This window comes from Anas platyrhynchos, chromosome 3, assembly GCF_047663525.1.
Source record: "Anas platyrhynchos isolate ZD024472 breed Pekin duck chromosome 3, IASCAAS_PekinDuck_T2T, whole genome shotgun sequence".
NCBI lineage: Eukaryota > Metazoa > Chordata > Aves > Anseriformes > Anatidae > Anas > Anas platyrhynchos.
Window position 1 is genome coordinate 116,415,906 of NC_092589.1, and position 13,690 is coordinate 116,429,595.

General features: G+C 37.9%; 1 protein-coding gene across 1 annotated transcript in view; it reads left to right on the top strand.

Annotated features, from left to right (window-relative positions):
* TFAP2D (transcription factor AP-2 delta) overlaps nt 1-13,690 on the top strand; it is a 50,059-nt gene that overhangs the window by 28,736 nt on the left and 7,633 nt on the right. Inside the window, exon 7 of the mRNA XM_005014055.5 lies at nt 4,340-4,453. Coding sequence (XP_005014112.1) covers nt 4,340-4,453 — 114 coding nt within the window. The remainder of the gene's footprint in view (nt 1-4,339; nt 4,454-13,690) is intronic.

Here is a 13,690-nt window from a genome sequence, read left to right on the forward strand (position 1 = left end):
ACTGCCCTCTCCTGCCTGGAAGGAGAACAGTGAGTGTTTCACAGACCAGCCCTGTCCAGATACCACATGAAATTCAGGTCCACGACCATATCAGCATGGCATTTCCCAGCCATACCTCCATGTATCTGACAATAGATACTCTATTTATCTGACAGAAGTTTATATTATTCAATTAATGTATTTAATATCTATGTTTGTAATTTAATTAAATTCATAGTTGCCTCAGGCCTTGTAAATCAAGACACTAGAAAATGTGTTGGATAGCTATGCTGTCACCAAAAACGAAACTAAAATTGCAGGATGGAAAAATCATTCAAGGCAAACTATGTCAGTGGAAGCAAATGGAGTGTCATTGTGCATGTGTGTTGCCACTGTCCCACTGGGACAGAGCCAGAAGCCCTCAGAAGCATGCCTTTGGCAAAACCAGTGAGATCTTTCATACATGGGGTGTTAAGGAAAAATAAGAGGAAGGAAAAAAATATACATTTCTGCAATTCCTAGTAATATTTGTGAAAATCTGTTCTGGGTTCAGACATCCATCTTTAGTGGCTTGGTGCCCAAACACAATACCTATCACCATTATCTAGCTTAGTTATCAGCAGCTACTCCATAAGGGCATAAATATCTTTTTATTGCTGTCATATTTGCCATTTCTTATGGATGTCATTGGTATTACATATCTATGTAAAGAGCCTTTAATGTCTACAATGTAGAAGTCTCCAATTTCTGGTAGAATATCTCATTGTTATCAAGGGCATCTACATCTTGTAGTCAAGTGATATATCTACCCTGAGTGGAAGCAGTTCAACATCCAGGCACAGAACTATGACCCCTATGTTAATAAAGAGGCTGCTGCTTTAGATGCCAATAGCCTTCTTTAACTCAAACAGGGCACTAAGCCTGAGGCAATTCTGTTCATTTCCCTGCTCAGCCCTACCTGGTCAGAGGCTATATTGACAGTATACCGACAGTAGTACATTGAATGAAACCAGGACCATTTTCTGTCATGGAACAGACCACATTAATTGTGCTAAACTACCTGACCTTCTAAAACTACCTCTTGGAAATAATTCCTTGCATTTGATAATCCAGGACCCATATAGGACACAGTACTAGTTGATGCAACAAGTTGGTGTCATGGCCTATGCTAGTAATCTGATGGTCTAGACAATGAAGAATCGGAGCCTTACCTGACCATTATCATGGCAAGAAGAGATGATTGCCAGTGCAGTGTGGAACACAAGTGACAGAAAGGGCAGAACAGGAGTGAAGCAATTTTGGTTAGGAACTGAATGGGTAAGAATGTGACAGACAATGAGAGAAGCCATTCCTATGATTCTACTTCTCCACTTTCTTTGACTGAGTAGATGATTGTTTGGGCACTCCAGAGCAAGGTGCTTCAAAAAAAAAAAAAAGGACTGAATTGTCTTAATTCTGGCCAAAGGGTGCTGATGGTGTCCTGTTAACTCTAGACATTTAGGGAGGCTTCGAGACATGATTATGAAACCCACAAAGAAATCTAAAAAAAAAAAAAAAAAAAAAAAAAAAAAAAGTGTTTGGACTTAGAGGGCCCTTAAGCATGGTTTAGTTAACCTCACAGGGGTGTGGGAAAGACCCTTAATGGCTTTACAACAGGGGATAGAACTTGAGCAGGCTACAGGGGTTACAGGTAGGACAGGTACAGAACTGCTGAAGGCCACATCAACAATTCCACTTGATGGAAAGGCACAGTGTCCTAGGGAAAATATCACAGATTATCACAACACAAGACCTTTCACATGAGAAAGAGAACCAGATACACATTTACACACATCAGAACAGAATACTGTGCATAACTTTTTTACTGTGGGGTTGCTTACAGCCAATACTGGATAATTAATATTTAATATGCAAAGTACCTGCTGAGAACCTCTCTGATGTTTACTCTTTGAATGCCTGGCAGCTCTGCTACACTTGGAATATATCAGGTTCATGGGCACACATTCATCCCATTCTTGTACTCCTAACAAAGGCTTTGGCTATTTCTAGAGATAGGATCATGGACTAGATGGGCTTTCAGTCTGATTTGGTATATAAGTTTCTATTTTTTCCTGATCATATCCTGGAACATCTGGCCATCTTTCACAAATCATTGGGTGCCTCCCTTGCAGGAAAGGCCAGGATTCTCTATTTATGTATTTGTTTTCTTATTTTTTTAGCTGGAGCCCTTAAGACAGATAATCCCTAACAATCTTTCTTTGCTTATGTAAAACCACAGTCCAACTTCATACATAACTGTCAACCGCCCTCTCTGTCACTACCCCAGGTAATGTTTTGTTGGTAGTGGAGGCACTGAGACATGACTTTGAGTAGAAATCCCTTGAAAAAGTAGGTTACTGCCTTTTAAAGGTTTTCATGTATAATAAAAAAGTTTTCTTCTTTTCTTTCAATCTGCAACATTCAGTAAAGACTTCTGACATGTGAAGATGGAAGGGAACCTAATTGCACACTTGGTTTTGACACTTTCCTTTGTCAAAATATAAGAACTCATAAGATGAACTTTTTCAACAGGTAGAAAGTAAAGGTTGGAGGAAGGAGAGAGGAACAGTGTTGACAGGGCCGACTGGGGATAGCAGATTGTTTAGAAGCCAAAATGACTGACTGTTTTCAGTTTTTGAAAGGAACTGTTTTTCCTCTAAGGATCTGATTCATTAAAACTGTATGCCGCATTTACATACATTTCTGCTGAATACCTCTCTTTGCTTGAAAGGCTAAGATGGTGCTGTCTTTTTAAGCAGTCAGTGTCCTTGTCCATACTGATGACAAGCATTTACAGAAATCAACCTTGGATGAAGTCCAGTGTCACAGCGGGAAATAGTTTTCTGCATCCCTTTCGTGTTAGGAGAGAGCTGTGCTATCCAAAGTCTATATCCAAATCTTGTAGAACAGTGATATATTGAAAAGTTAAAACAGATTGGTGGAGTTTTGTTACTTGTAACTAGGTAATGAAGAGACCTAAATACCAAAAAGCTGAGTTTAACCACTTGATTTTTATGTCCCTGTTCCAAAGGGCAAGTGTTACAATGTCATGATGAAGAACTTGAACTCTTTCTAGGATCAGATGTACACAGCAAAAGTATGCTAGCAGAAATCATGTATCACATAGACCCTCTTTAGTGTTAAAACTGGGCCCATACACAGTTATTTCATCTATAATAACAAAGTAAGACATACACACACTGTGGCAGTTTGTTGAGCTTGTCTGTATTATTAAAATATTAGACTGGTTCCTTGAACCAAATGTCTTCTGTACATGTTGTGGGAGGTAGTCCACACCAACATCTATTTTCAGGAATCAGTTTGGATGCAGCCATACTGTTGGGGAGTTAGGAGAGCATATGCATACAGACTTTATCAGATAATGATAATTGGCTGGAGGATGTAAGAAGAAACCCTGGCACCATATAGTTTAGTGTTTGACAGGTAGTCACTGAGAACGTTACTAGGCCAATACAACTGAGTTTCAGGCTAGTATCAGATAAATCATGAGTGTCCTGATTATCTGGATGTTATCATACCCCTCCTGACCCCACATTGTCTATATTTCTGATACACTTGGTGGAGAATGATATGCCAATTTGGAGAAGTCCTGAGACACACATCTGAATATCTGACCTTTTGTTGTTGTTGTTGTTTTAACTGACTGTCATAAACCAATTGAAAGTAACTTATGGCAATCCATCCAAGTTCCAGATAACATTCTTCAGAGAGCATGCACCAAATTGAACTGTGTTTGTTTGATTGATTGATTTATAATGTATTAGTAGGACATTCCTAGACTAATTTGTGAACTAGTGCAATACAACAATAACACAAGAATTAAAATACCTTATTTTCAGGTTTCTCTTACCTTATTTTTAGGTTTATCTTACTGTTAGGTCCTCTATGTATCTCCAGTACTGACGCATCCTGAGAAGGAAAGTCAGAAGGAACAGAAAACCATCCATCCTTTCCAAAGGACCTTACATTGATGAGAGATCAGGCAAAACAGACCCTGAGCTCTCACTGCAAGATGTCAAAACTGCAGTCTTAGGTCCTACCTAGTGAAAGTTTGCATTGATGGAATTTCTCAATATTAACATGCTTTCAGAGGGGAATTACTCTTCTTCAAGAGATTCTATATGCTGTTTGCTCTGAGAATTTGGGGCAGGAAGGCAAGGGAGGATTCATTTGTCTTTAATTCCTTTAACACTGCCTCTGACAAATATTTGTCATGAATGAAATCACACAGGATTATGGGGATCAGCATTAAAAGAAGGATAACCCCTATCACATTTAAGGATATCCACTTTCCTTTTAGACAAATATGTAAAGAATTCCAAGATCTTCTGAGTCAAGACAGATCACCCCTTGGATCCTCCAGACCGACTCCTATACTAGACCTCGACATCCAGAGACATTTAACACATTTCAGGTATGATTTTGAAAGAAGAGCATTTACCTAAAATTCCTAATTTTGGTAAATACTATGTATAATGATGTAATGGTATTTGTTCCCTTACTTATGACATGTTTATATGTCTATACATAGACCACAATAATGTCTATATTCTCTTTATTGTCTGTGCCTGTTAAAAGCTTATGCTTACGTAGCAAAGAGGCTCAAGCTAGTTGTATTCACCCTGCTGAATGGAGAACAATCTGAGTTTGAGTCAATCATTTTCTATATATGCTAGCCAAATTTTCTTATCTTCCTTGTTTTAGATATGAGCCAAATCACAAACCAACCAAGAGAAAATGTAAATGGTCCAGAAGTGTGGAAACTCAAGTTTTGAGCCACCTTGGCAATATAAATGAATCGCTATAACAATGAATAGAGGAACAGTTAAGCTGCATCCTTAAGAATTAACTAAATAGCTCCAGCACTTCCTCTGTGCTACTAAGACCATTTGACAGTATCCCACCACAAACATGCTTTTACATCAAGTGTATATATATATATACATACATATATATACACTTTAGCCTCCAAAGCTGACTGAACCAGAATGACCTCAAAGCATACTGCCTGCTGGGAATGGTCTTGCTACACTAATTTCTGAACATTACCTTGGAATGTTCACACAAAAAGGTGTGATGAAACATCTTATAGGTTCTTTTGCCTTTGCTTGGACAACAGAGGGGAATGCATGACTAGCTGAGTCTAGAGATTATTTTCTTTTTCATAGCCGTTAGTTGGTACCTTGGAAAATCAACATGTAAAGAACTATTCCAACGAGTAGCTTACAGGCTGTAACACTAAGCAGATTCTTTAAACCTATAAAGCCTTAGTGTAAAGTTGCATATTGTTTAGCACAGCCAGCTGAGAAACTCTCTATTCATTGGATGTGCAGACAACTTCTGTACTCCAATGTCACAACATCTTTTAGTTATTAAGATTCTCACAGAACATCAAGAATTTACCAGCCAAGTGGTGTGGTACCTAATAGTCCCTGACACTTTGAATGGCATCCAAAATGACCACTACCCCACCTTGTCTATCTGTTGAGACAAGGGTGGGGGACAAGGATAATGTTTGGTGCACAAATGCACACATTCCTGTTCATTCTTACACAGAACAGTGTTTACCCTATGCATATATGAACACACCTAGACAACCTCACTTCTATTAAAGTGAATGAGGAATATTATTATTATTGCTCATGCAGCAATGTGTACACTTACACATACCACCTACACCGATGTATACTTTCCTTTATACACACTCCAAAATACCTAAATACACATGAAAACCAAGGAAAACATACTTATTTATATGGAATATTCAAAGAATAATTTTAATGGGCAACTTAGACTTGTAGAAAAATAGTTAATTCCCCATTACATGCACATAAAATAAATGTGATAGAGGGCAGCTAATCCCCAAGGAATCCTGTATTTAAAGAAGAAACAGCAGTCAGGATAAAATGCTGACGGCTTCAGCTACAAAAGCTGTCAATTTGTACAAATCTCATCCTTCTTTCTCTGCTTGACTTCAGTGGGTTGGAGTACAAAGCTTCTGTACGAAGTTCCTGGATCAGTCAGTGCTTTCTTTTATGCCTGCTGTAGGCAGTAAGTGTTGGACTGAAGACGGGCACCTAGAAAAGTACAGGTCTTGATCCTACACAGATGCTTCCCTGGGCTTAAATCAGACAGCTGTTTCTGATATCTGTGCTTGGGGAATGATGAACACTGCCAGACCCAGAGACTGAGCTGAGGCCATATACCTTTTCCATCTGTTGCACATAAGTTGAGGTCAGATCCAGCTTCTGACCCAGACCTCTAACTCTACTCATCTACATATAGGTTTCTCCATTTCAGCCAGGTAAACCTCCTGCCATAGTCTGTAGGGATTTCATCCGTTCACGCAGTGGAATCTGCAAAGTAGATACTTAATGCAGGCCTAATGTAGACATCTACTTTAGTGTGACTTGAATCTCTCTCTGAACTCTGTTGACTCATTCGTCTAGTCCAGACATGCAGCTGAATGGGAGCTCAGCCAACCAGTACATTCACAGACACATATTGTGAATGCCTAAGATTAACATAGGAAAAAAAAAAAAAAAAGTCATGATTCTCATCCCCTCTATCTGGCAGTCTTCAGAGCTAGGTTGTCTACCACTCCTACCACTACTTGCCTTCCTGAGATTAAATATCACAGAAGGCACATAAGTCTGTCTCAGATCTCGGAGAAGATGTGAGAATTACTCACCATGTTTTCCAGGAGAATGGAGTATTTTCTGAATCAAGGTTTCAACAGAGACTGCTTTTTACCAGTCACTTGGTTTGTCTATCTTTCTCTGAGGGATGATCCTCATATTGAGCCAACCCCTGTCACAGGAAATTTGCACCTGATGATCTGAGGATGAGAGAAGAAAAAGAAATTCATGGTACCCCCAACACAGGGAGAAAGTCCTTGTAAACCATGAACAGCATAGCTACAGCTCTCTGAGGCATACCACAGCTTTCTACAGGTCACAAACAGAAATAGCTCTTTGTCATCATACATCTGTAGAGAAGGGTTTCATAAAAAGATGTTGGAAGCATTTACCTAACATAAACACACTAAGAATTCAAATACTTAACATACATTGGACTCCACATTTGTGATCATAAGCTCTCATTTAAGGTCAAAATTGCGAAAGAACAAACTGTTTCAACCTGTTTCAACCCTGCCTATGGCAGGGGGTTGGAATTAGATGACCTTCAAGGTCCCTTCCAACACAAGACATTCTATGATTCTGTAATTCTATTTGTTACAGTAAAATGAACATATTTCTGATGTATCTATATCTATAAAAAGCATTGCAACTGTATGCTAGAGATGTATTTGACATTCTTACCATAGTCACTGTCAAATATTCACTGTCAAATATTCTGATGAAACCTACAATAATTGGAGTCTAAAACTGGACTGTCCTAACAAGTGGCTGATCCTGACTATGCACACAAAATTAGTGTTATTTATGTCCAAAATACCCAAGAGCTATTGGTGCTCTACAAACATGTTTGTTTGTTTGTTTGTTTTCAGAGGAGGCATAAATCTGAATCAATGGATGCAAGCAGCCATCATAAATTTCATAATATACTTTTTCAATTGTGAAATTTTCATTTTCGTTTCTGTCTGTATTCCAGAACTACAGGATTTCTTGCAATAATTACTCTGTCTTGAAGCTGTATAAATCTCCAGATTGAGCTGGAGCCAAACTATTACCTCTGGCAAAGACAGGCTTTAACTGGAACTTCTGTCAAGGTTCTGTGAATATTTTAGCAGGATTTAGTGTGGTTTTCAGCCATTATTCAATATGATCTGATTTTTGATTGTAGATATAAATCATCAGAAATCCCATAGTTTCATACAGATTTACTATAACAAGAAGAGGTTAAGAAATTCTGCCTTGTAAACCGTGTTCAAAGCAGAAAAGGAACAATATGAAAACTTGAGATTTTATATATATACATATATATATATGTATATACATATATATATATGCTGTACAATGTCAGAAAGCAGTAGATTTTATGACCAGAAAAATTCAGAGGAATCACACATTCCTATATTATTAGAATTAATTATAAAATAATGAAAACTTTCTGAAGGGTTATAAAATCTGGTACCTACAGTATCCAGCATCTACTACCTTAGGGTAAAAGGAACTTTTCTTTAGGAATAAATTACCCTACAGCTGGTAAGTGTGGAATTATATTCTCTATTTGCTTGCAACATTACTTGTTCAACATTAATAATTAAGACCAGGGTTCACAGACTAGCACAGGTCAGACACAAGCAGCAATTCCAGTTTCCTCTGTTTTAAATCTTCAAGGTCACACTTCTCTGTGAAGTTTTTCCACTGAGTCCCAATTCATCAAGATCTTTAAAAATGTGTCCTATCTGAAGCACAGGATAGTCTCCATGAAGGGCTCAGAATTGCTGGGTTTGCTCAAACCCCAAACTCAAAGTTCATACAAAGCTTAAAACAGGGAAAATGTTCAAAGAAGCTGCTAGTGAGTCTGAAAACTGCTGAGTTTTGCACAACTTTACCAGATACACAGAAAACATAGGCTCATCTACACCCCTGATATGACCATGTTTGTGCAGCTGCTCTCTGAGATTCCCATCTGACAAGAATACAGAAAACTCAATGCTGCAGGAAGAATAATTTCCCAGTATTATTTGACCATGAACAAAAAATTCAGCAGACCCTTACATTCACACCAGCAATTATTTTGTACTACCAGAGTCAAGGTTGTGTTATGTATGTTTTATTCAAGATTTTTTCCTTTTCAGTGCATTTTGAAATATCTTACCGCAGAGGTATTATATGGATATTAGCAAATAAAAAGGGTCAGGACACAAGCATGTATCATTTACTTGTGCTGATTTATAGCAGGAGCCCTTGATTTTTGGTGCCCAATATAATTAGCACTGTACCAAAGCATTCCTCGGCACAGTGTCACGTAAATATTACTAATATATACAATTGTTATTAATAATAATAATAATAATAAATGCAATATATAATAACAATATACATATTTTATATATATTCATAATATATATGTAGCTTGAGGATTCAAGAACATGCTAGCCTTTACTGTACCCCAGTTAGCTGCCTTATCCGTGCTACAAATAACTTATGAAGACTTAGAAAATTCCAGCTTTGTCAGGGCTGGTTCATAAGTCACAATAATCCTATGGGTTGTGTCAGGCCTGAAAGCCATAACTAGACAGAATCAGCATTAAGCCATTAGGCAAACAGGAAAGCCATGGAAAAATCCATCTCCATTACTAAGTGCTTTTTGTCCAGACACTAGTGTCTCTTTGTTGTCCTCTAAAGTCTGATCTGTGTAAGTGCATTTATGAGTCCATGAGAGCAGACGGCAAAGCCAGCACATTAGTACTAGAAAAGAACCTAAATGTTTCTATATCTTTATGAAAGTAATCCATTTCTCTGGTTCTTTGCTTTCAAAATGGAATAAGCATCAGGAAAGAGAGAGTAGGAGAATGTGAAAGAGAAGGAGTGAGTGATAGCAAAAAATGGGGAGAATGGAGAAAGGAAAATATATTTAGATAAAACTTAGCTTCTTTTAAAATACCATCTATTACTTGTTATTCAGAATTTCTTCTTCCAAAAGTCCCACAGAACCAAGCAAAACTTTTGTGTGCATATGCATACATCTGTCTGTGCAAGAGGGAAAAGCTGGGGTTTTAATTTATCCTGAAACTTAATCTGTTTTCAAATCCTACTGATGTCAGCAAAGCTGAGATTTCATCTTTATTTTCTTCAGGACAGCAAGGTTATATGAATCTCTCTAGCATTGTAAATTGCTTGTCTTTGGATTTAGAATAGGTAAAACAGCCTAATACATACTCACTGAAACTGAGAAACAGCTCTCAATTATCCAGGTTGATGGGAGGAAAGACAGGTTGGAATAGTTAGAGAAAGCAAAAAGGTGGATGTATACAAGACACATACATAAGAGGCTATGTCCCAAGGCTTTGAGAATAACTCACATTAGAAAAGCTTAGAAATGGTGGAACAGGACAATCAGGAACTACAACAGATGAAAACAAGATTGCCTGGAGGCATGAGAGCTCTGAGACATGCACTCAGAGACCATACGGTGCAGGTTAGTTGTGATGTGAGATGGTGAAATTTTGGCTAACCCCTAAACACCCATAATCATGCCATTAACTGAGCAGAGCTGAATTCTGACATTGCAGGTTCCTTCTTATGAATCTGGATTAATGTTAACCAGCACAATCATCTAACAGCATCCTTTTTCATTTAATGGTGTGCAGGTAGATCTTGATGGTGCAGAAGCATGTCAGTATGGGAAACAGTTGGAGTTAACTCATGTGTTACCTGTCTTCAGCACCTTTGCACTTCCCAGGCATTTAGTGCATCCAACCACCCCCAGAGCATAGAACAAGACCAGAAGAACTGATAGCTTTCAGTCGTATAGATCCCTGCTGTGAAGAAGGTATCTTCTGCTATATTTCAGAGAAGGAATGGAGATATGTAAAAATCTAGACTCCCTCAAAGATAAAAGCAAACCTATCTATTAACTGTGTGGGTATGGTTCTGGATACTGGAACACAACAGTCTATAATGTTTGATTGTTATTGTTTGTTTGTTTGTTTGTTTGTTTTTGTTTTGGTTTGTTTGGTTTTGTTTTGTTTTTATGAACTTGGCCTAGACCAACTCTTCCTGTCACAAGCAATTCCAAGGCACAAGGCAACCATATCCCTGTCAAGGGGATGTTCCCAGTTGGAATCTTAGAAATAGCCACCACTTTTCAGATTAAAATACTTGAATAATGGAGATGAGGCCAGACTGTGTTAGATCTCTCTTGAGCGGAGGAGGAACCTTTGCACTCTTCACCTTACTAGCACAGATATAGGTAACTAAAGCCGTGCCTTAGCCCCAGTTTAAGGACCTTGGGGTTATTTAACTGTCTCATGAATGTGGAGGTCTAGGTCATTTTAGAGACCTTCCTGTGTCACATGCATCAGCTACTCCCTCAGCTCAAGGCTTGTTTGTGAGCCCTGCATCACATCTGCCAGCCTTACAAATGCTCTGGATGTCCTGTAACATCTCTTGCATGGGTGAGCTTGCATGTTCACTTTCCATCCCTGTTTTTTAAGTTTTTCTCTTTTGCAGAGGAAGATTTCAGACTGGATTGTGAATGAAAGCCCTCGAGTATGTTTATCTAGTGTGGTGGCTTCTGCATTAAACCAAAGCTGAAATTCTGGATCTAGGATCCTATTTTATTAATTTCATATTTAGGTCTGTTGATAAAGCATCAAAGCAGTTTTCCATCTAAGGAGCAGAATTTAGGACATCCCTCCAACCCAACTAAAAGTTGAAAACTGTAAATTAGTGCATTTGATATGATTTTAGTCCCTCTTTCTCTCCTGTTGAGTGTAGAGAGCATGTATCTACTTCTCTTTTCCATTCCACAGCAATATCCAAGCTTCCCACAGATACATTCAGGGATCTGAGAGTCACATTGATATGTATTGTCTTGTCTTTACATTCATAACCTCCCTTTTCTTCAGAACAGCTTTGCTGTCTGACATTGCTCAGTCTTGCAGTGAAAGTGTGGTTTTATGAAAGAGTATATTTTATTAAATGATTTCTACTAACTGTATGAGCAGATGCACGTTCTTAGAATGAGAGGTCTCCCCTTATCTAGAAGATATTATAATAAGAAATGTTTTAATAGGAAGTAGATATCACGGTTTTTGAACTTTTGTCAGAAGTCTTTTATAGCTCCTAAAAACCTTGTGAAAACTACCTTTACTGCAAATCCCACCCCAAATGAACTCCCACCTGAAAAAAAACAAACAAACAAACAAACAAAAAGCCTCCCCCCAAAAAATAATCTGTGTTGGGGAGAAAAAAAAAAAAAAAGTGAAACAAAAAACAATACTTATAAAGAGAATATTTTCTGAGATTATACTAAAGAGTGCTGTACATTTTTCTTGGCTTACATAAGTACAGGCTTCCTCAACTCATTTGTCAGACTCTTAGCCTTACTTCTTCACTTGTGAGATTGGATATAAATATGTTTTTTACAGCTGCTTTTGGGTCACTTGCATCTACAAGAACTTGCACTAGATAGAAAGCTCAGATATCCTACTGATGTCATCCATCCCATAGGGAAAGACGAATATTTACTGATTACAGAATTTGAATTTGATCTTCTAAGGTTACATTTCATCAAGGTGCAAAATCCTATCTAGATAATCTATTTCACATATAAAAGATACAACAGCAAAATAGCAAAGGGGAAACTTTTTTTGCAAGTGGCACTTCTTTTGGAGCACAAACCTTATATAAACAGACAAAAATAATAGGCTCAGAATACTAAAGCTAGAAAATAAAAGCAATCATTATCCTCTCAAATTATTCTGTGTTTTGCTTAGCCATCCAGCTGATATGAAACACCCTCACTATGAAACTGTTTGAGACAAGAGTTTTGTCATTTAGTTACTCTCTGAGCCTGGAGCTGTCAGCCTCCTGTGAGTGCCTGGCATCACACTGACAAGGTGACACAAAAAGTGACAGGCAGAAAAACAGAGGCTCAGACATTCGGAGCAGTAGAAAAGTAACATCCTTCTTTCTGAAGGGTAAAAAAGAGCAATGAAATAGGTTTTGAAACTAAGAGCATTTTTTAAATTGTAACAAAGAGCCAAGACCAAGTTCTTACTTGTGAGTTGCCCTTACAGATATGCTTACCGCGCTTTTATATTGTTCTCTATTTCTTATACTTTTCCTATCAGGAGGTAGAGGAGCTGCTGCCATAATTCCAGTCATTTCGATTAGCAATAACAGCGTTCTGTTTAGATGCATGGACTGGAAGAAGCTTGGTGTGAGGCTATGTGGTGAAACAGCTCCAGTGCCCTCTAGAGTTCCCTGATTTCCATGATCTCTCAGAATCTGGCTTTTGATTCAGCTAGTTGCAAAGGAACGCATTGGTTCCTAGTGCTGAGATATTAGCAATCAAGAAATTGTTCCTTTCTTTTTCCTTTTGTTCTTTCTTTTACTTGGTCTTATGTTTGCTGAAGGCATTAGAGATCCTTCCTCTGGGATTTGTCACTCATTCCTTTTTCCAGAGATTCCATCTTCAGTCTTTTCATAGCAGGGATTCTATCATCTCCTCCTGTTCTGCTTATAATCAAAATCATTTTGAAAGGATTTGAACATTTTTGTGTGTAGAGGCTGAATTGTTAAGATAGAGAAATCATAAGAATTTTGTTATGAGTCTTATAGTACTTCTTCACAGAAAGGGTGATCAAACATTGGAACACACTCCTCAGGGAAGAGGTGAAATCCTATCCCTGGAGGTATTTATGAGATGTGTGGACATGGTACTAAGGGACATGGTTTAGTGGTGAGTCATTTCCAACCTGGATGATTTTATCATTCTATGATTTCATATTCTTTTTAAAGTCACAATTTATGGGGTTAGAAGATCTGATGATCTGTTTTCTTTATCCTCTTCATTAACAAATAAGTTCCTTGTTTAATGAAGAAAGAGTAAATATGTATTAATCAGAGATGAGAAAAGCACAGAGACTAGACAGATTCTCAGTCCAGCACTTAAGATTTCTTCTGATTCCAAGGAAATGTAATTTCCTCATTCCCAAATTACTGGGATACAG